General features: G+C 42.9%; 3 protein-coding genes across 3 annotated transcripts; 2 read left to right on the top strand and 1 right to left on the bottom strand.

Moving 5' to 3' along the window:
* The first annotated feature begins 1,688 nt into the window (after window positions 1-1,688).
* Window positions 1,689-4,190, top strand: mpeg1.1 (macrophage expressed 1, tandem duplicate 1). Its single transcript, XM_070964802.1, has 2 exons — window positions 1,689-2,138; window positions 2,476-4,190. The coding sequence occupies exons 1-2, from the start codon at window positions 1,689-1,691 to the stop codon at window positions 4,150-4,152; spliced, it is 2,127 nt and encodes a 708-aa protein (XP_070820903.1). The 3' UTR covers window positions 4,153-4,190.
* A 1,701-nt stretch (window positions 4,191-5,891) lies between these two features.
* Window positions 5,892-8,807, top strand: prf1.5 (perforin 1.5). Its single transcript, XM_070963686.1, has 5 exons — window positions 5,892-6,155; window positions 6,374-6,649; window positions 6,850-7,121; window positions 7,387-7,528; window positions 7,658-8,807. The coding sequence occupies exons 2-5, from the start codon at window positions 6,380-6,382 to the stop codon at window positions 8,543-8,545; spliced, it is 1,572 nt and encodes a 523-aa protein (XP_070819787.1). The 5' UTR covers window positions 5,892-6,155; window positions 6,374-6,379; the 3' UTR covers window positions 8,546-8,807.
* A 148-nt stretch (window positions 8,808-8,955) lies between these two features.
* On the bottom strand, window positions 8,956-22,038 carry smarcad1a (SNF2 related chromatin remodeling ATPase with DExD box 1a). Its single transcript, XM_070963681.1, has 23 exons — window positions 21,567-22,038; window positions 20,148-20,283; window positions 19,926-20,055; window positions 19,710-19,779; window positions 19,317-19,411; window positions 18,891-18,992; window positions 18,181-18,259; window positions 17,364-18,055; window positions 16,600-16,796; window positions 16,066-16,156; window positions 15,413-15,512; window positions 15,172-15,231; window positions 14,133-14,208; window positions 13,838-13,973; window positions 13,570-13,701; window positions 13,093-13,188; window positions 12,573-12,690; window positions 12,354-12,469; window positions 11,941-12,129; window positions 11,710-11,828; window positions 11,377-11,559; window positions 11,025-11,134; window positions 8,956-10,259 (listed from the first exon to the last, which is right to left on the bottom strand). The coding sequence occupies exons 1-23, from the start codon at window positions 21,676-21,678 to the stop codon at window positions 10,198-10,200; spliced, it is 3,201 nt and encodes a 1,066-aa protein (XP_070819782.1). The 5' UTR covers window positions 21,679-22,038; the 3' UTR covers window positions 8,956-10,197.
* Window positions 22,039-22,361: the final 323 nt, after the last annotated feature.

Below are 22,361 nucleotides of genomic sequence, written 5' to 3'. Positions count from 1 at the left end.
TTCACCTCAGATCAGTTTAAACTGTGGTAGTATCTGGAAGCTGTCGAGTATTGGATGGGATGGAGCTAAAAGTCTGAGTGAGTGTCTAAGAGTGTTTTGAAGATAGTTAACAGAAATGACAAATGTAATGATTTATGCCACGTTACATATGAAGCCGAAATAAACAATGAAAACATGGAAAATTCCCCATATGTGAAATAACATCCATCCATCCATCCATTATCTATACCGCCTATCCCTTTCGGGGTTGCGGGGGGCTGGAGCCTATCCCAGCTACAATGGGCGAGAGGCGGGGTACACCCTGAACCGGTCGCCAGCCGATTGCAGGGCCACATACAAGGACAAACAAACATTCACACTCGCACTCACACCTACGGACAATTTAGAGTCATCAATTAACCTAATGAGCATGTTTTTGGGAGGAAGCCGGAGTGCCCGGAGAGAACCCACGCATGCACGGGAAGAACATGCAAACTTCACACAGAAAGGCCCTGTCTGACCCGGGGATCGAACCGGCAACCTTCTTGCTGTGAGGCACGCGCACTACCTGCTGCGCCACCATGCAGCCCCGTGAAATAACATAAAACACATTATTACACTGTTCTAAATTTCTCTTCTATTTGTTGCAGTTCTGCACTTTATTCCTACATGTATAGTTTTTGCTCATCGTTTGTAGTAGAGGCCAGACATTCAGGCCTGACCGCTGGGTGCTGATGTTGGGTGGTGACTCAGGAGTGTCAGTGACGTCCACTCATGTGACAGTTCACACAAAACACAGCAATATTTCCTCATGGTATATCTCGCTTTCACATCTGCTCTCTGTTCCCTTTGATAAGAGGAAGCCAGTGAACTATTTTATTTTTACCTTAAAACTAGAAAAGCTATGTTAAACAGAGCATTAATCAACCAAAGCAGTGTATCTTTAACATGTGGTCTGTTGGGTTTTATGTTAAGCTTAAGTTTCATTTCTCCCTTTTTTCACAGTCATCCTCCTGTGTACACTTCAGCTTGCTTTCTGTTTTTTTTTTGTTTTTTTTTTTGTGTGTGTGGGCCTTTCCTATTGGATGGGGGGAAAATGAGAGAGATATAATGTGAAACATAGCCAAAACATACTGTGGATGACAGGCTCTTGATGTGATTTTATTCTTAACAAATCATGGCTGAAGTATTCATCGTCAAACTGCATGATGGTTACTTCTACAGATTCTACAGATTTAGGCAGGTTCTTGTGACTTTCATATTACTCTTGAGCTAGAGTATATTTTAACACTGCTTTTGTCACTGACCTCACTGGACTCACTTGAATAATTATATAACATAAATCATATAATTGCACCATATTGACCAATGGTTTATGGCTAACCATAACATTCACTGCTTCAGGTTTTCTGACATGGCTTTTAATTATGATATGTGATAGAAAATACTAGAAGTTAAGACATAAATTAGGAAGTGTATTCATTTGTATGGTCAAATTGTATTTTTTTTCTGTTAATAAGTAGCCTTTGCAATCGTCTGCCTGCAAATATAAATGCAGATGTGTAAATGAAAGCAAAACCACATCCTCCCCCAGCAGTTCCTAAACAAGATGATCCTGTTTGTCATATGATAAAGTGCATAAGAGGAGGAGGAACTTGAGGCTTGAACCCTCATATTCAGTCGTCTTAGCCCTTTCTGACGCAGTCATCATGAAGGCAGCAGTCAAGCTCCTGGCTCTCTTTCTCCTTCAGGTCTGCTCTTCAGTGCCTGTCAGCCACCCCACCAACTGGCTCAGACAATGTCGTGCCTCCACCAACCTCTCCATTACAGCGCTGGAGGTGCTGCCGGGTGGAGGCTGGGACAACCTCCGGAACCTGGATGTGGGTCGAGTCATGAACCTCAGTTACATCCAGTGCCAGACCACTGAGGACGGACTTTACCTCATCCCAGATGAGGTGTTTGTCATCCCGCACAAGGAGACGGGTGTGGAGACAAACTCAGAGATAATCAGCTCCTGGCTGGAGCAGAAAAGCTCGTCGTCTCACACTATAAACGCAGATGGCTCCTTCCTCTCGATCCTGAATGGCAAATATTCGTCAGAGAACCAGAGGATGAAAACCCACCAGGTCAAAGACTCTTCAACCACGACCAGAGTGCAAGTAAGTTGTTATTTTCAATAGTTTGGATGAGCAGTGTGCCAGTAATTGCAGATCAGAAGCTAAAATTATCTGTTAAATATTTTGTTCATGTATAAAACAAGAACTACTCTACCTCGGATTACTGCAAAGATTGATTGAAGCGTTTAGTACCATTAACAGAGGCAATGCGCAGTAAACATTAGTAGACAGTGTGAGCCAGAAAACCATTAGTTCCTGGAGTGATTAATGTTACTTTAAAAAGCCAGGAAAGAAAAGGAATACAACATTAATATGCAGATTTAAGTATGGGAGATGTTAAAAAACAAACTAACATTATATCTGATCTTCTTTCTCAAAGGTTCGGAACCTCATCTACACAGTTAAGGCTTATCCAGACTTCACTCTGGACACACGCTTTGCTCAACAGGCCAAAGAGATAGCCGATGCAATCGAAAACAACCAAACAAGGAATGCAGAATATCTCTCAGAGAAGATGGTCCTGGACTACGGAACCCATGTTATCACTAGTGTTGATGCCGGGGCAACTTTGGTGCAGGAAGACTACCTCCGTTCTTCATATGTGTCGGACAGCACGTCGCAAAGTTCCTCTATCACAACACAGGCAGGCTTAAACTTTTTTGACAAGCTCAAGTTTGACATAAGCAGTCAAAATACCCAGCAGAGCTCATTGCTTCAAACATATCAGTCCAACATTCAGTACTCTCTGACTCAAAGCCACGGTGGCACGGCTTTCTATCCTGGCATCACTCTGCAGAAGTGGCAGGAAAGTACCAGGAACAACCTGGTTGCTATTGATCGGTCTGGATTTCCCCTACACTACTTCATAAACACCAACACTTTCCCTGATCTTCCACAGCCAACAGTTGGCAAACTGGCTCTGACAGTGAGTCAGGCCATAGAGCGATACTACAAGATCAACACACGGCCTGGATGTGTCGACGTCAACTCCAAGAACTTCAACTTCCAAGCCAACCTTGATGATGCATCCTGTGAGGGCCCTGCTACAAATCTCAGTTTTGGTGGCATCTACCAAGAGTGTGTTCAACTCAGTTCAGATGCAGGTCCATTATGTGATGCCCTGGCCCAGAAAAACCCTGACACAGGTGACTTCTCCTGTCGTTTGCCGTACTCCCCCACTTTACTCAGATCAGAAGAGAGACAGCAGGGTTACACTTCGTACGATTGTCACGACCAGCGCTACCATTGTGGGTTTCTAGGCCTTTCACATTGCCATCGCAAGGTGTGTCAGGACAACTACCATGTTCGCTCTGCTCGCATCAACACCTATTGGTGCTCTGTAAGCGGAAAGGCCCCGGACAACTCAGGGTATCTGTTTGGAGGCATATACAGCCCCTCTCTCCTGAACCCCCTCACCAATACTAAAAGCTGCCCCTCAAACTTCATTCCAGTAAAGTTCCTCTCAGATGGCCAAGTGATTTGTGTGAGTAACGACTATGAAACTGCTACCAGATACTCAGTGCCATTCGGAGGCCTCTTCAGTTGTCAGTCAAGCAACCCTCTGGCTGGGTCCCAACGTCGCTGCCCTCCCAAGTTCAGTCAGCATCTCGCTACAGTGAGTGACGGCTGTGAAATTCTTTATTGCGTCCAGTCAGGACTGTTCACAGGTGGGCAGCTGCTTCCGATCCATCTGCCTCCTTTCACTTATCCTTCACTTATCAGCATGCAGGCCACAAACACTGTTATGGTGATGACTGAAGGAGAAAAGAGCTGGGTCAGAGTGGGGCAAACCAAGGCATGGAAGCTGGCCAAACCAGACGAAATCCAGGAACTTGTACACCAGCTTAACCCAGAATTGAGTCAGATGTCTAGTGGGGAAAAGGCAGGGGTAGCCTTTGGGGTGATTGGTATCATTGTGCTGGTGGTCATAGTGGCAGTAGTCCTGGTGAAAAGGAGGAGGAGGCTGTCAGGGTTTGTGAGAGCAAGAGGCTATGTGGAAATACGTGGAGAGGTAGACAGTGAAGAAGGAGAGGAAGATACAGGAAGTGAGGCTTGACAAAAACACACATCTTAGAGGCTTGGCTCACAGAGACTGAAGTTCATCTGGTCTGACAGATTTTGTTTTTAACTTCCTTGTTGATTGTCAGCACAGGAATCACTGTCATGCACCTCACATGAGTGGAAAATGATCATGGGTTTAACTTCTACTTGAAATCAGATACACTTTGTATTAATAATTATTCTTCTGTTATCATTCTGTTCTATTTAACCAATTAGTATTCACATATTCACATTTGAACAACTGCTATGGATAGTAATTGTAACAGTTAAACATTTATTAATCAACATTTTTTCAGACACCATGATGTGTACTTAAGGTCATAGTTGAGCATAGGTAAAACTTGGTATTTCACAGCTACAAATTTTAGACTATCATACAATGATACATTTAAGAAACAGCAATCTGCTTTTACATCACCAAGTGGCACAAAAAAACAACAAAAAAAACAAAACAGAAGTGATTTCCAAAGGCCACGGTGAAGCAATACTGCCCTCATGAGGCTAAGATGCACAATGCCATGTAAAAAATATGGATTTTTTATTTACTTCAATGCTTTGTGAATGCACATTTAGAAAGCATGTTGCTTAGAAGTATTTGTACAGATGATTTGTTAACATTTGGTGTAGCCTTTTTTTCCAATATGTGAATGATCAAAGCATCTCATTAAGGATTTATAATTTTTTTGTACTTAAGGTTGTCTTTCAGGCAACTAAAAATGATAGGATTTTTAAATGTATGTCAACCAAACTCCTCTGCACTGCACTTAACTACTAATTAAAGTACTGCAAAACAATTAAATGGATTTATGTCTTCGTGTGTATATTTTATTTATGCTTGGTATTTATCTGTTCACCCTAAATCCTGTAAAAATACCTCAGTTAGTGGTCACGTAGAGCAGTGACCATGTAACACGTATACGTGAGGTTCTTCAATCTTACGAGCTTAACAAAGTGAGTTAGCTCTCTGAGCTAAATCCAAACACATTTAGTTGCATCTTTTGATGACCAAAATTATATTTACACCCTAGCAGCAATACAAAACTCACTCTGCACGTCACGCAAGTCTGGAAACGTGGCACCGGAGCACATACCGGTTCTCTAAATAAAATGTCAAATCTGGGCCAGAAAACAAATTTTCCTCTGTGTCATGTTGAATGAAACTCTGTGCAGAGCGCAGAGACTTTACAGAGAAAACCACCAACATTCCACCCACATCCATAAATAGACAATGGCAAAGCTGATGTCATGTGGTTGGTAAGGTTATCAGTACACAGACAGGCCGGCTCAGACACTGTAAAAACACACACACCCACTCTAACAGACACACATACACTTCACAAATGTACTGTATATTCATATGCACGTACATACACATACATACGGTGATTTCCCGTAAAGGGTGCATCTCTCCTCTCGTGACAATACAATCTCCCTCCCCCACACATGCACGTGTACATAAACATACACAGCTGTGAGGGATTCATAGAGCTGGGTCATGAACATCAAAACCCACTCATGCCGAGGAAATTGCTAAGGCCTTTGGGGAGGAAGGGAGGGGGGGAGAGAGAGAGAGAGAGAGAGAGAGAGAGAGAGAGAGAGAGAGAGAGAGAGAGAGGAAGTGTGGAAAAGGGATAGACAGAGAGATACATAGCCCTGAAGCAGAGAAACTCCCTCCTTGGTCTTTTTCATAAGGCGGAGGACAGACAAAAACAGTGCACCCAGCAGGCTTTCAGCACAGCTTGCCAGCAAAGCTAAAGCTCTTTCAACCGTGATTTCATTTCCACCAGGATCAAGACTTTAGTCAGTTCACAGTTCATAGTTTACAGTGAGCTGTGCCATCGATGGGGCTAGCAAAGACAGTGAGACAAAACAAATGTGTTTTTCTTGGCTGTTAAAATCCAGAGAGGAATTTCATCAGGCTAAGGAAGGGACAGGCTGACAACTTCTAAAGGAGGACGAGGACGCAATCTGAGGGCCGGTGGATGAACACAGTCCAAGGTAAGACTGTGTGTGTTGTCTTGTATCTGTCTGTTGTGCACGTTTTTAGAGTTGACACAACATCTGTGGCAGGATTACTCCAGTTTATTAAGCAGAGAGGATTAAGAGTCCATCTACATTTACTGTGTAACAGACATAATTCATCTTTGTTATTAGATAGAGTGCCACCAGACTTTCTGATACTGATTTTCTCACCCTCCGCGTGTTGTTACATTCAGATAACCATGCCAGCAGCAGGATACCCATGGGGCAACTTTGCCGTGTTTACACTGGCTTCATTGGTCTTGTTGGATGTCTGTGGGGTCCAGGGCTGTCGCACTGGCTCAGGGTCTGAGTGTGAAAAAGCCCCTTATGTCCCGGGCCACAACCTGGCAGGGGAGGGTTTTGATGTGGTGCGGATGCGTCGAACGGGGGCATATGTCATCAACGTCAAAGGTCAGCTGGTTGACAACAACACCTGCACACTGTGTCCAAACCGCTTCCAACAAGGACAGGTGAAAACTGTAAAACTCTTCGTCTCGTCTTACTCTTTTTCCATGGTCTTCAATTGAAAATTGCTTCACTTAATTCCATCAAAACGACTTTTTCTTTGTTGCTCCTCCTGTCCTGTTTTATTCCACACTTCCTTTGACCATTTTTCCCTCCACCTGCATCCTACTCTACCCCTACATCCTGCCTTTTCTCGCCTCCTCAGATTCAGAGGCTCCCTGCAGCAGTGCTCGACTGGCGTCCCTTCAGCCGCTGCAGCAAGCAGCTTTCCAGTGCCCTCCACCACTCTGTGGACTCCCTGTTGCGCAGCACCAACTCCCTGGTTAACAATAACTGGAACATGGGTTTGAGTTTAGATGATGTCGGCAAGGCATTGCTGGGAGGAAGCCGCTCAGACTTGGCAAAGTTTGCCCGATCGCAGTACAGTGTAGACAAGGCGACTTTTGCCATCCATGAAATCAGTTGCACCTACTACAGGTAAAGAGGAGTGGGGCTAGTGAAAATGCTCAGTGTTTTTTCCTGCATGTAAGGAAGGCAAATATGTTTTTATCACATACAGGTCACAGACTTAGCAAAGGGGGTTGTTTAAGAAAACACTTGAAATTGATTCAGGAACAAATGGTACACAAAAGAATTTTTTTTGCAAGGTTGAAACAGCTTGAGCTCAAGTGTTTGTCACATGAGATTAAAGATTATGGTCTCATATTATGGTTGAACGCCACATGCCTTTTGTTCATTTTAGCTACAGGCTGGCTGATCATCCCCAGCTGAGTGCAGAGTTCACAAAACATCTGAAGAGACTCCCACAGAGTATAAATACAAGCCAGGACAGAGCTCTGTATAGACGGCTGATAGACACCTATGGAACGCACTACATACACCAGGTAAGATGCTTGATACAGTGTACTTTTCCAGCCTTTCATACTGTAGTACTTAGGAAGTAGGAAGTATGATGAAACTTCTCACTATGCCAAAATGGAGCCTTCATTTCATTATTTGTTGATCTCTCCTAGGTCCAGCTTGGTGGGAAGGTGAGACGAATCACTGCCTTCAGGACCTGCCTGGCCACACTGAAGGGCTTCTCAGAGTCCCAGGTAAAAAACTGCCTGAATGTTGAACTCCGAATGGCTCTTGGTTTCATCCCTGCCAACGCGTCCTTCTCCAACAAGTGTGACAACCTCCTGAAGGGTAACATGACCATGGGCTTCTACCAAGGCTTCATGACCCATAAAACTGAGGTTATCGGAGGAGAGAGGTACTTCCCTGACATCCTCTACCAACAGGACCCATCTGAGGCGTATCACAGCTGGATGAACAGCCTCCACGACAACCCTGATGTGGTCTCTTACGCCATCTTCCCACTGCATCATCTGGTGGAGGACTCACAGATCAGTGCTAATCTGAGAAGCATTGTCACAGAGTACATTAAAGATAACCAGCTGAAGGAGGACCACTTTGGTTTCAAGAACTGCTCCCCGACTCCCAATCTGGATCACAATTGTTGTCCTCTACGGGCTGGCAGAGGTACTCTCAGACTGGTGATTCACCGAGCAGCAGGTCTGAGGGCAGACACCTTCACAAAAACTGATGCCTATGTCAAGATCTTCTACAATGGCATGTATGAGGAGACGGAGACGGTGATGGACAACAATGACCCAGTGTGGAATGCCACTTATGACTTTGGATCCGTGGAACTGGGTCAGGAGTTGAGGTTTGAAGTCTGGGATCGAGATGTTTTTTACAACGACGTAGCGGGTAAATGTGTTGTCTTTCCTGAGCGAGGAATTCGCTCTCTCAGCTGTCAGCTGAGCAAAGGAGTTCTCTACTTCACCTACTCCATCACATGCGACGCTCACTTGACAGGATTCAGGTGTGGACGATACTCCCCCAGTGCAGAATAAAGTATTAGATTACAATGGGTTAATGTAGATATTAGCACATTTTTTGTACATCAAGTTAAACTTTCAAGTATTATATTTTTTTTTCTGTGTTTTAACCGGAAACATTAGTCAGCATAGTGATTGCCAAACAAGCTCACCCCCTTTTTTGTATTATAATTTTATAATGGAAAAATTCTGTCAGAGTCCATCCAAAAAAATGTCATCAGTTGTCTTCTAATGTTTGTAATGTCTCAATATTAAACAATTTTTACTCACCACTGTCAAAGCCCTTGTGTATCCATTGTACACATCAAAATGAAGGGATTTTGATTTGGGACATTTACTGACACCTTGAGTTGTCTTATGTATAATGTAATGGCGTATATTGATAAGGCATTAACACGGGCTACACACCATGGATGGATGGCTGTAGGCATGACCACACAAACATTTATTCCAATTATTTTTATTCAGTTCAAACAGGAACCTTAAAAACATACAAATAACTTCATAAAAGCTTTTACAGTAACACTTGTACACTTACAACACATCAGCCACTTATACAGTACATAAATGCAGCAGCTACTTCCTCAAATCATCATCCTCGTTGTGTTGCTTGGCTTAAGATGTTTAAAGGAGTAGTAAGGAACAATTCAAGCACCATACTTATTAAAGACATTCTATTTTATATTTTTGTTTTAGTTCTTCTAGCTTTATGCACTAGAAAATCTGGAGTATTTGTGTATTAAACGCATCAACTACATCCACACAACCACCTTATATTCAGTCCAAAAAAGTTCAAATAGTCTGCCTTTGCTGAAAAGTTGACTTAAAATATAAGATCAGGATGAAACTCAACACATTACACTTACAGTGACAGAGTACAATTTTCCAGATACTTGGCTTACTTTTTGATGCAACCTCAACTGTCAAAAAAGTTTGATCTGACATGGCAGCAAAGGAAATCAATGTGAATATCAACATTTTCTGTGGAGCTGTCCTACCTGCCATTCAAATACTGCTGTGGATCACTAAAAAAAAAAAAACTGGCAAAATCCACTTCCTGTTATGAGGGATGGTGGCTGCACTCTGCATGCACATCCTCTGCAGAAAAGCCGTACTTCCTGACTAGAATTTGGAATATTTCATCGGTCAAAAACTGCCACTAATTCACCAGCATACAGTACCTTTATCTGAATGTGAGTAACATAAGACTGTGTGGGTCTTAGAAGCTGAAATGATGATACTTCTGTTCAGTCAACCACATCTGACAGTGAACTCATACACATGCTGCATTACTGACGGTTTGGTCTGAACTTCTCAACACCACTTTCTTCCAAGCCTCTACAGCCTGAGACCCTCGCAGAACATGTGGAGTGCATAATATTTAGAAAGGCAAAATCTTTGTTTTGGGTCTATTTACTGGTCTCATAGTCAAAGTAGGAGCAAAAACTGTGCACGTGTAAAAATAGTGTTTTAGGCACAGCTACCACGCTACACAGTAAATCAGATCTCATCATCATAACTCTTTTCATGGCAGCATATGGTTCTCAGTAGTTTTCTAGTATAGACACTAAAGTGTGTGTTCAGTCAGAACACTCAAGTCTGCCCAGAATCACAGGAATGCCATCAGACACATATTTGTGCAGTCTCAACTTTCACTTGTTTGTGTGTCACAGTCCCAGTGAGGCTTTGAGCAAAGATGCCATATCTTCAGGTATGGTCCCCTCATCACCTAAAGAACATATTATGCTTTACTTTTTTTTCATTTGTGTATAATTCAGAAATTTAGGGCAAATGCAAGTCAGCTGGTTCAAACATTGTGTGACGGGAAATATGACTAACATTAGTGACGCAGCATTAGTCACTGCCCTCAAGATCTGGATCTATTGCCTGTAGTTGTACACCAGTGCTCGGCGGCACCTGGAAGCTTCTTTATATCTCCTCTTCTCCATAAATAGTTGTACTTTATTTGCCTAATTTTGTGATATTACTCCACATTATAATTTTACTATTGATATGTGTGTATACACAACATCCACTGCAAGTCTGTGTGTTCATCCTGACCTGATTTTTGTACTTATTCACACTGTATTTACACAGGAAGATTCTGGGACTTTATTCAGATCTGTTCAAGCAACCAGTACTTGCTTCGGGGTTAGGGAAAGTATTTCATTACTGCCATCTCTGCAGGGTGAGGATGTAGCAGCAATTCTGAAATCTACTTGATCTCTTCTGTTACTGATGAACTCTTCATCATTTATTTGTTGTTAAGTTATTTGAGGAGCAACTTGAAGTAGGTGAATATTTACTGTTCTATAACAAACACTAAAGAAATCGTCACATCTATTGCTTGTTTTGATTGCCTAATGAAATTCAATCAATTTCATGTATTTATTACAGAAATAATGTGCATGCAGTCATTAAGGTCTGTTTTTGTGTGTGTGTGTGTGTGTGTGTGTGTGTGTGTGTGTGTGTGTGTGCGCGCACATGTCCTTACCCTGTTCAGCAGCGGTCATGTCCTGCTCCAGTTTTAGTTTCTTCTGGCTCAGCTGCAGTATGCAGTCCTCTATGCTGTCCTTACTGATCAGCTTAATCACCTGTACGGTCCTGACACCCACAGTGAGGTTTATTAGTCACTACAGTGAATCACCACATTAAACACAGTTCTGAAAGGAAAATGTTTGCCTGTGGAGGTCCTGTAAGTGCAATTAATACCTAATTAATCTCACGAGAATCTGCCCGCATATTGCAGAAATGCTTTCTGTCCAATTTCTGACTCAACAGGAGTAAATTCCAAATTCACAACTCATCCCATAAAATCAGATGATTATCTGCAGATTCCATCTTACCTGGTCTGGCCTACACGGTGACATCTGTCCTCGGCCTGCTTGTCATTGTAGGGATTGCAGTCTATGTCATGGAGGATGACAACATTAGCAGAGGTGAGGTTGATGCCCAGGCCACCAGCACGCGTTGACAACAGGAACACAAATATATCAGGATCTGTGTTGAACTCATCAATCAGCACAATCCTGCACGACAAAGAAATCATTTTAGATATTACATGTGAGGCAGTGTAATAAGAAAAAGTGTACTGTCTGCAGGAGAGATGACTGACAAGATTTTGAATCATTAAATGCTTCTAACACTGATCTGAGTTCAATGTTCAGTACAGCTCTGACCTGTCAGCTATGGGTGTGGATCCATCCAGTCTGACATAACGATGCTTAAGATGTTTCAGCAGCACTTCCACAATGTCCAGCATCATGGTGAACTGACTGAATAATACCACTCGGTCTCCCTGCAGGATTAAAGGGAAAAAGTGATGCTACATGACGGATTTCTGGGCAAAAAACAAAACTGCACATGCTCCCTACAGCATGTATCACACCCATCTGCCCATCTGTATTTACCTTGTTTTTAAGTGAGGCCAGCAGCTCTGTGAGGTGGTGGAATTTCCCAGAGTCAAGCAGGAGATCGGTTTCAAGCTGGTAGGAGCTGATGGAGGAGTACTGCTGGCACAGACGATGCAGCTCAAAGTCTGACATCACTTCCATGTCCTCCTGGATAAGAGCAGCGTCTGCATCAAAATGAGTTGGCTCCTGCGGAAGGAAAGAAAGATGAATGGAGGGAGCATTTAATGCTCGGGGGCAGAGAAATACGTATTTAACCACCCAAACACTTTCAGATGGCAAAGTCATTTGAATGCTTGTGCCATCAGCCAGCTAAGCCTTGCACAGCTTGGAGAAGAATGCTGACAAAACACGAGAAGCAAAACACACAGCAGACAAAACAAACAAGGGTCCAGTCAGGGAGTCGGACTGACCTTGAGCATGAGTTTGCTCATGGCTTTGAGCTTTTCTGTGGTGTAGTACTGCCTATGAAGCAGAGGGTGGTTGGCCATCTTCCGCAACTGCATCATCACATTACACAACTCGCGCTCTGCAGCGAGAAGGCATGAGGGGAAATATTAGCCGGGCATTTTTTCAGTTATTTGCACAAATGTTTCCGTGATGCACAACAGAAAGCAGTGAATCAGGCTTACTCTCGCCATTGGTGGAACTCTTGAGTTTTTTAAAGAGGGTCTGGTAGAGAACCTGCTGTTTCTCACTCATTGAGCAGAACTCCACCTTTTCTTCCTTGGCTGGCAGCTGCTTTAGGACCTGGAAAAAAGGAATGACCATTAGTTTTTTATTATTCACAGTACTTACACAGGGTTTGAATTAGCTTACTTTCATTATAGCCATTATTTAACAATGAATGCTGAAACTGCAGAATGCCGACATAAGTGACAAATGCTGAAGCATTTAAGTTTGTCATTTTAATAGGGTCATCCTAATTGTTCTAATTAACAGACTGAATCAAAATGTTCACTGGATTATACTTAATCAGGGTTTTTAACATAGTTGGATGCTGGGGAACAAATTAAAACCATAACCATAACCAAACTATATTTTTACTGCAGGTTTTTAGAGCAAAAACCTAAAGAGTTCAAAATTTCAAACTGCGAAACTAGTAAACATTTACATGAGTGAACAAATGAGTAACTTTACGGATCATCTCACCTCACTCTTGACTCTGCGGAGGATGAAAGGTTTCATGATGAGTTTGGCCTGAGAAATACGATCCCTCTCAAAGCGGCTCTGGTCCTCATGGGATTTCTGACACGTAACATACAACGTTATGTTTCTTTGCTTTTTAGTCTATTAAATAAACAACAACAATCATAACTAAAATTCTTATACCTTGTACAACCAGACACCTTCAGAATTGAAGTTACTCTCTTTCTTTGTCATGTTAACTCATTGTAAAATACACATCATTCAAATTTGACTGAAAATAAAAGTCACCAAAACTGTCTTGGTTAGTCTTTCCACTGTTCCAACAATCCACCCCCCCCCCCCCCCCCAAAAAAAAAAAAAAAACAAGCAAACAAACAAACAGACCAACCCTATCGCGCATGCAGGTATTTGGTGCAATCCAGTTTCTAATGACATAGCTGCCATCTGTCCAAACATAGTGTACCACACACTCTCACTCACCATAGAAAACATTTTGGAGAGCTGTGTAGTGGAGCTGGAGAACATGGAGGGCATGATGAAATTCAGGAGAGACATCAGCTCTAAGAGGTTGTTCTGTAAAGGAGTTCCTGTCAGCAGCAAGCGATGCTCTGCCTGCAGGGAGAGAGAGAAAGGGACAGCTGCTGTGTGCAATACTCCTGGATAGACAGGAAAGGACAGAAAAGCAAGACACCAAAAATAAAGGGGTGGTGGGAGTATAAAATACATTACAAAATGTCAGCGAACTAACGTTTATAGCCAAAAGGTGGCGGTAACGCAGAGAGTTCATGTTCTTCAACATGTGACCTTCATCAAACACAGCATACTTCAGACTCAGCTTGCGGAAAAGGCTGCGGTCGTAATCATTTCCTATAGCCAAGTTATACCTGTGAAACAAGTCAAACACAAGCAACGCACGATAAAACAAAAGGACTCATTTACTTTGTGTTCAGGTGTTAGTGACAAGCTGCTCGAGGAGTTGACTGTAGCATCTCAACTGTAATACTCTGGAAAATATGACAGAGGGTGTGTGTGCGTTTGCTCACGTGGTCACAATGACATTAAAATCAACATCTCCACTGAGGATGTCGTGTCTGAGGTAGCGGCGGTCCTCCATAGATCCTGCACAAAACATATGGGTACATGTTCTTCATCACATGGTGCAACAACAATCAATCAACAATCAGCAGAAGCTCAATATGCTAAACCAATGAGCTTGTGGTCGACTACAATCCACAAAGTGGATGCTGCTGCAAAGAAGCTACAAATTGTAAAATGTGGACACTTCACACATATCATCAACCAAACAGCACAAAAGATCTAAACAATTAGCACAGTTTCAAGGAGGACACCCAAGTTATGGTTGAATAATGACCAGAAAAGTGTTCTTGATGTCACAGTGAAATTGACCTTTGACTTTTCTGAAAATAAAATGTCACCACTTCATCATTCCTGTGAGATGTTTGTGTGAAATGTTGTCATACTTAAGAGTACAAATTCTTGAGTTATGACCCAATATTTTCCAAGGTCACACTGACCTTTGACCACCAAAACCTAATCAATTCATCCTTGAGTCTACGTGGATGTTTGTGTCCAATATACAGAAACTTTCTCGAGGCGCTCTGAACACAATGCCTCCGGCCACAGCAATCGCCAGTGTGGAGGCATAAAATGAGGTTCATGGTGTCACAGAGGGTTCTAACAATGAACAATGAAATAAGCTCACACACCAGGAACTAAACCTGATATAGAGTCAAAATCATAACTTCCCAGAGATGAATACACTGCTTCAAAGGAACACAAACTGCACCGTGGAGGCTCAGGGTTTCATACGTCTTCCTGATTTGGACTTTCTGGTTCATGTTTCATCTTATTCCGCATACCAGCACAGCTTCTGGCTGGGTTTTGCTACAGTGTTGCATGAACACGAGCTAAGATACAGTTCTGCACAAACAGTACACAGAGTCTTCTTCAGTGGTCTCTGTTCACGGTTGAAAGTGAATACTTAAGGTGTCCAGATCACTTGCAGGGTTCACATAAGGAAAGACGACATGTCAACATGAAAAGATGAATGAGGAGTCTTACCATAATAGACTAGAACTTTGAGGCTTGGACACCACAGCTTCAGCTCTCTGACCCAGTTATCTACAAAAAAGAGAGTATGAAATAAATCACTAATAAACAACTGATTTTCAATCTGCCTCACAACGCACAGAGAAAATGTTAAGTATAAACAAGGCCTTAACGTAACTATCCAAGTGTAAGCTGTTAGATGACATAATATGAAGCAACGCAACAAAAGTGTGTGACTTGTGGAGATCGTTACCCAGAGTGGACGACGGCACAGTGATGAGATGAGGACCTTCTATTCCATTCTGGTACAGCTGGGACAGAAATGCTATAGCCTGAATGGTCTTCCCCAAACCCTGAGAGAGGGAATGAAGGGGAGAGTTAAAGAAGGGGAGAGATGGAAAGACGCAGAGTCACTCAGCTATCAAACACAAAGAGATAAAGAGTTTAAGGATGAGCCAGGTGGACAGAAAACAAAAGACATTTGAACATCTGTGTTTCAGATCACGTACTGCCTGTATAAACAGCAAAAATCCTGACAGACTTCCACTGCAAGCAGTGCAGCTTTGCTAAACTACACAAATCAAAGCTCTCACTTCTCTCACAGTCTCGGGGCTAAAACAACACATTTTATATCCTTTGCTGATTCTTTGTTTCCTGCACTGTCTGATTGTTTATTCTCCTGCAGGTTTGCCACATATCTACACAAAACACTTTGATACCGGCACAGCATCACGCATGGCGTGCTGAATTAAACAAGCTGTGAGCGCCTGCTGTGCTGCTTGGCTTATTAAATGTTTACATTCAGGATCCTTTATTTGTTTGTGACTTTGGGCTCATGATCAACACCTCACAAATGTAGGTAGAGCACCCTGTTGCTTCCCACAGGTGCCATGCTGGTTGCCTTACCATTTCATCAGCGAGGATACCACTCAGTTTGTGTTCATGCAGAAGCAGCAGCCACTTTAGGCCAATCAGCTGATAGGGCTTGAGCTGGAACCTGAAAGACAACCAGTAACAGCCTGAGAACAAGAAGCGGATTCCTCACTTTTACGAAAACATACTGCCATACAGCCCTGATACATCATTTATGGAAACAAAAATACAAAACTGTTGACACCCAGTGAAACACAGGGACCGACATCAACCCTCTCAAAAAGGGAACGCAGGCACAGATGTAGTGATGGATGAAATTCATTGCGTTGGCCTCCAAAAGTGCAGCTTTGCAGCTCAAAAGTAAATCAGTAGATTTAGACAGTGGAATGGAAAATGAGTGAATGTGCAGCTGGAGTGTGTATGTGTGTCTGTGTGGGTGTGTGTGGGTGGTGGTGGGTTTGTGACCCGCAGTCAGCTGCTCTGTCACTGAACACTAAGTTTTTATGATTAACTACTTATAACCACCAATTTAACCATTACATAATATGCACGACACATTTTACTCACTTGCTGTTGAGTAAACGGGGCTGTTTCATGGACCCTGTCCCCTTCTCCATCACCTCGGTGACCTGTTTGACCATTTTTGAGGAAATGGTCTCACACTTGGACATGAGCCCCAGGACAACCTTCCGCTCTTTGAGGACGACTCTGCAGCCCAGCAGTAAGACCTCGGACAGTCCGTTGTCCTTATGGAAGACATCGACCTGAAGAGGAAAGAACATGCGGCTATAATCAAGTGTCTTGACCGTACCCATTGACCACTACTGCACAGTCATTTTCATGACCTGACAACCAACACATCACTGAATTTACTGCATCCGAAGGCAGACAGTCCTGCCTTACCAGGTTTTGCATATCCATGATCAGGGCAAACACATCTGTACTGTGACTTAAATGGTTAAATTTGTCTTCAGTTTGGTTTACACAAAGACAGTAAATATTTCCCTTTTATCGCAACATGACAGTCATTCATAATTATTATGCACCATTACTGTTAATATTTACTCTCTGTTGACATGTTTGGACAATGATATGAGTATGAGATGATACGTGTCAGGAGGTTAAGAGTTCTGCTATTCAACAGATTGGAAGAAACGCCTCGACACTACGCAGCCTGCTCAGTCAGTAAATACAGTGTGGATGAAAGTGCACGGGTCACAAAGCCATTCTCCAGGTGTTTACTTTCCCCATTGATAACTTGTGTAAACCTGCATGGTGTCTATTTGATGAAACTCACACTCTGACACACAAACAAACAGACAGTCTCTCACCAGGCTTTGCCAGCTATCAAAGGGTCTCAGTTCCACAATCTTCTGAGCCTTTTTAACCGAGCACCCAGCAATCAGCGACAGCTCATCAATTGATGCATTTTGGAAGAATGTTATGATCTCCTTCTTCAGTTCTGTCATGCCACCTTTAGAGTCCAGCTCATCGTCAGAGTCCTCGAACTCACTGCTAACGGTGTCCTCTTCCTCGTCGTTTTCTCCGTCAGAGCTGACATGTTCGTCGGAGGCACGCGCCTTCCTTTTGCTCTCTGCTGCCTGTTTCTTAGCTATACTGGTCCCACTGGCAAATCTGGACAGCATCTGGGCAGTAGAGGAGGAGGAGGAGGACGGCTTCAGGGAGGAAGAGGTAGTTGTTTTCTTGACGGAGGAGGACGAGGACACTGAATCTGAACTTTTTTGAAGCCATGTGGACAGAGTGGAGGCGCTACTTCTCTTTTTGGAACCTTCGCTGCTGCCTGAGTCTGAATCGTCCTCGCTGTCCTTTGTAGCGTCTGAATCACCTATGCTCTCCTCTGTTTCACTAATATTTCTGCGGTCCTTGCAATCTTTCCTTTTTTTGTTGTCTCTGCGGTCTTTGTGGCGTTCCAACTTTCTGTGGTCCCTGCTCGACTTGTCTTTGCTCTTCAACTTACTGGACTTCTTTTCTTCTGTCTCAGGTGAGCTGAAGCTGATATTATCTGACAACACAAAAGAAAAAATTAACTTGAGCGCCAAATGGTATCAGAATCAGTCAAGAACATGAGAGTTAAAAGTACACATGTGCTTGAGGTCATTGAAAAGCTGGCGGCTGTTTTGTTCTCACCTTGGTCAGAGAACATCTGTAGAACCTGCAGAGCGTCCTCAACATTCCAGTCGTGCTCCTGCAGCACCATCCGCAGCTCCTGCAAGAAGACGTTTTCTCACTGTGGTCTGGCATGGTTTTAAAGTCATTTTCTAGGGTAAAATATTATTTCAAGTAGCTGCAAAACTGCACCATTGGACAAAGACAGAACATTAGTTTTTGCTTCAATAGTTTCAAATGAGAAGATAATGCAGATATTCTATAAATCCTGTCATACAAGTAGGACTTACTAATTGAAATTCAAGGTTCACCGTTTCATCCTCGGTGTCTAGATTGAACAGTTGATAATTGGGTTCGGATGATTAGGGGTGCAGCAAATCAACCATCACCAAAACCCTCCTCAATGTATTCATTCACAGAATAATTTAGTCGCTCACAGTTAAGCCTATGATGGCAGTGTCAGATGACACGCTGAAGAAGAAAAACGTATTAAACTACTAAGTAGTGCATGAGATGTCATAAAGCTGGAGGGAGCTGAATGTGCTTCTGGGTGTTTGAAGCTACAAGGCTGTGAGGAGAGGTAAACACCAGAAACTCACAGGCCAGTGTACAGTTATCATTTTATGTCGAGTGCACAAACAGAATGAGAGGGCAGAATCACACTGGACTAAAATCAAAATATGAAATGGCGTGATGTGTTACAGACGGGGACAGAGTGTCTTTGTTTTCACCTCCTTGTCCTGATCAGGAAACCTTTTCTGGAGTTTTCTGACCATGGCCTCCTGCTTCTCCCAGCTGGGCTCTTTGCCTTCATTATCTTCTTCACCAGAAGCCTTTTGGTTCAAATCCAAGAAAGGTCAGAGGGAACAACCCCTTACAACTCAAATTAAATAACAACCACTATTTGGAAAAGCCAAAATCATGTCAGTAGATTGTTTACATAATCATGGACATACTGATCATGTCAGTATGACAATCCTTATTTGGGACTTTGTTGTGCATCAGCCTTCATTAAATGATCATTTGTGTTTCTTAATATGTGCAAAAAGCTTGATGATGAGTGTTGGAAAGATGCAACATGGCTGTGAAAACACTTAAAATGGATCTTAAAACTTGCAAACATTGTTTAAAACCATTACAAACATTCCTCATCTTACCGCTGAGGACCTCCTCTTCTTGCTGGGCTGAATCTCAACACTGTCCTGAGAACTGCTGGATCCATCTTGCTTCCTCTTCCTGCCTTGGTCTGGGGCTGAGGAGACAACACAACCATTGTCAGCCAAGAGTAGCCAGCTGATTGAGAAAAGTAGCCAGCTGGGCAGGCAAAGTTGTGCACAACATTGTTGAATATTTCATAAACAGAAAAAATCTAATTAACAACTTTTCCTCCTTACTTATTTACTAGTTTTTGTTTGAAGCTGATGACTTTTCTCCAACAATAAACTAAGCCCTCTTTATGCCAGAAGGCCAACAAGAAAGTGTTTCCCTCTTGTTCATGTGGAATCGAGCACTGACCGCCATTATGTGCTTATGAAAAAGTAATTACTTACCTTCTTTATCACCAAACTTTAAAAGGCATGCAGCCACAGCTCCATCCAAAGTGCTCGTGCCCGTAATGACCTGAAAACAGAACAGAACAAGGTGCTCTGAATGGGGAAAATTGGGAGATTAAAGGGGATTGTTCCTTATGAACAGAGTCCAAATAATAGCTGCCTTATGTAATCTGGGCTGAAAAGCTGCAAAGCCTCAGCAAAGTCTCAACTCACCTCCAGCAGCTCCGTCCTTCTTAACTGAGGAAACATCTCCAGCAGTCTGCTCACTTTCTCCTCCAATTCGGTGTCCTCATCATCTGTGTGATGTGTTTCCACATTTTTGGATGATTTTCCCGTGGCATTCCTATACAAGGCCGACAACAAGACTGTAAAACACTATGACTGAGCATGAATGAGAAAAAAAGTGAAAATGTTCTCAATTTAGTTTACACTTACTTGGATTTCCTGGGTAATGATATTTTAGTCTTTGTTTCAGAGAGCTCATCCTCCTCCAAGTCAATAGTAAGGACTTCTTCAAAAACCACTCCTCGGGCATGGGACTTTGGTGGGGCTTTGACAGGTTTCATCTGAGCTGGAAGGCAAAATTATATCATCTTGACTTGTTCATTCGCAAAGTTTGCAGTCACTTTGGTTTTATGGCACATGCCAACATTGTGATCGTTGACCTTTCCTGTGAAAGTATGTCTTTATTGCGATATACAGACTCTGCAGGCTAGGCCTCTCTATGAACAGCAAGAAGGCTGGAACCTTAGAATTATGGGCATGTCTTCACAAGTCCCAACCAAACTCCTAAGCAATATCAAAAAACTTTTAGTGTAATTAAACTACTTCTTTGTATCCTCCAAAGACCACTGAAGGTAGAAATTAAAGATGGTGGAGATCTCTGGTGAGCTCAGGAAGAATGTATGAGTTGCAGGATTGGTCCACACGCCCATATGTTTTTCTTCATCACTTTCTTGGACCACAACTGGAAGATATACTGAGATGTGAGACCTCGCCATAATATTGTTAGATGTCATGACAGCAATGTTTATCTGGTCTTAAAGGATGCACAGTTGTTATGATTGGCTCTGTCTAGTGATTTTATGTGTTCTTATTCTGTACTTTCTTACTGCACTTGTGTGAACTAATGAATGTCCTTGGATAACAGGAGGCAGATGACGCTTCTGTTTTCCAAAACAACACTCACACACAGGCTGCTTATCACACTCCAAGGACAAGATGTGGACAGTAGTTGGGCTGTCCACGTCTTGGGAACTGGCCAATTACATTCGGTCGCGTATTCGGCCCCAACTTCTGTACGGGGCTGGCTCAGCACGAGAAGATAAATGTGAACTTTTATCAGAGATTTGTGCTCTTTCTGACAGAACTCCAGTGTGAGCTCTGTCACTACGGGCCCAGCGCTGCTATACTTTACCTGTGACCTCGATAAATACTTCGGCTGTAAACTGAAGATTTCTCCAGTCTGTTCTTGGGCTTCCGATATAAGAACCAGGCTAACACAGTAGACTGACAATGTCTCAAGGTTCCTACAACCATTTCTTAAATACTTTCACATTATTGGTGGCTTATTTACACTCTGCTTTCAAGGTGCTGTGATATTTGACGTTGCCCAGCGACGACACACAACCCATGACAATAATAAAGACGTTGCAAATTCTATGCAAATTTACGTCAGATATTATGTAGGTTTCCTGGACCTGGAGTACATTGTTACGTGGGAAATAGGGAGCCTGGCCTGCAGCAAAAAGGAGCGTGTTAATAATAACCATGTTACTTATTACTGGTACCGATAGCATGCCTGGCACATCTGGCTAACATCACAGTAAGCTAGCTGTAACATCTGCTACTTACCTGGCTTGTTCTCCTTCTCAGACTCTGGACTTTTGGAGCCGACCTGCTCTTTGTTCGCTGTCGTCGCTGCCTTCTTCTCAAAACGAAAACGGTCTAGATTGAACATGCTCATTTCAACAGTCTGTTTGGTGCCTGACTGCGCCAGCCCTTTGTCTTTTTACAGCCAGCAGTATTTTCTCTGCCCTGTCGCATGAACCAGTGTTCTCGTTAGCCAACGTGACAACCGAGCAAGCTAACTAGCCTCGGATGCTAGCAGTGCAGCCGGGACAGCACGAAAAATACGGATATTTTCAGCGGTGTCACTGCTACGTATTCAACGGTAATAGTTTAAAAAGGTTCGAACAATGAAATATTGGTTTTGTATCAAAGACAGTTCTTCCGGTCAGAGTCCAAATACGCTTAATATATCGCGACTACAGCCGGTTTCCCGCGAACTCCAGCGGCCCTGGAGGATGCTGTGCCGGCTATGTTCATTGGTCAGAGGAAGGGGTGGGCGGAAACTAACATGTATGTCAAGATAATACACTGTAGCCTACTTCCGCCTCGGCCTAAATCTGTTTTGATCCGTTGAAAAAGCCTGAATCGCTGTACATCCATTGCTTCTATTTCCTTCCAAGGCATGTGTAATGTATTATATGAATATTTATTCAAAATGTAATTAGGTATTATGGTGGTATGATGTTACAGTCAGGTAATAAATAGTGTTTTTCACAGTGGGGGTAAGAATGGGAGGTTAATGCTCTTGACTCGGCACAACATCACTTATGAAACCTGTGAGGTGATGTAAGGAAATGC

This window comes from Chaetodon trifascialis, chromosome 6, assembly GCF_039877785.1.
Source record: "Chaetodon trifascialis isolate fChaTrf1 chromosome 6, fChaTrf1.hap1, whole genome shotgun sequence".
NCBI lineage: Eukaryota > Metazoa > Chordata > Actinopteri > Chaetodontiformes > Chaetodontidae > Chaetodon > Chaetodon trifascialis.
Note: the sequence above shows the minus strand (reverse complement) of the source record. Positions and strands in the feature narration are given on the sequence as shown.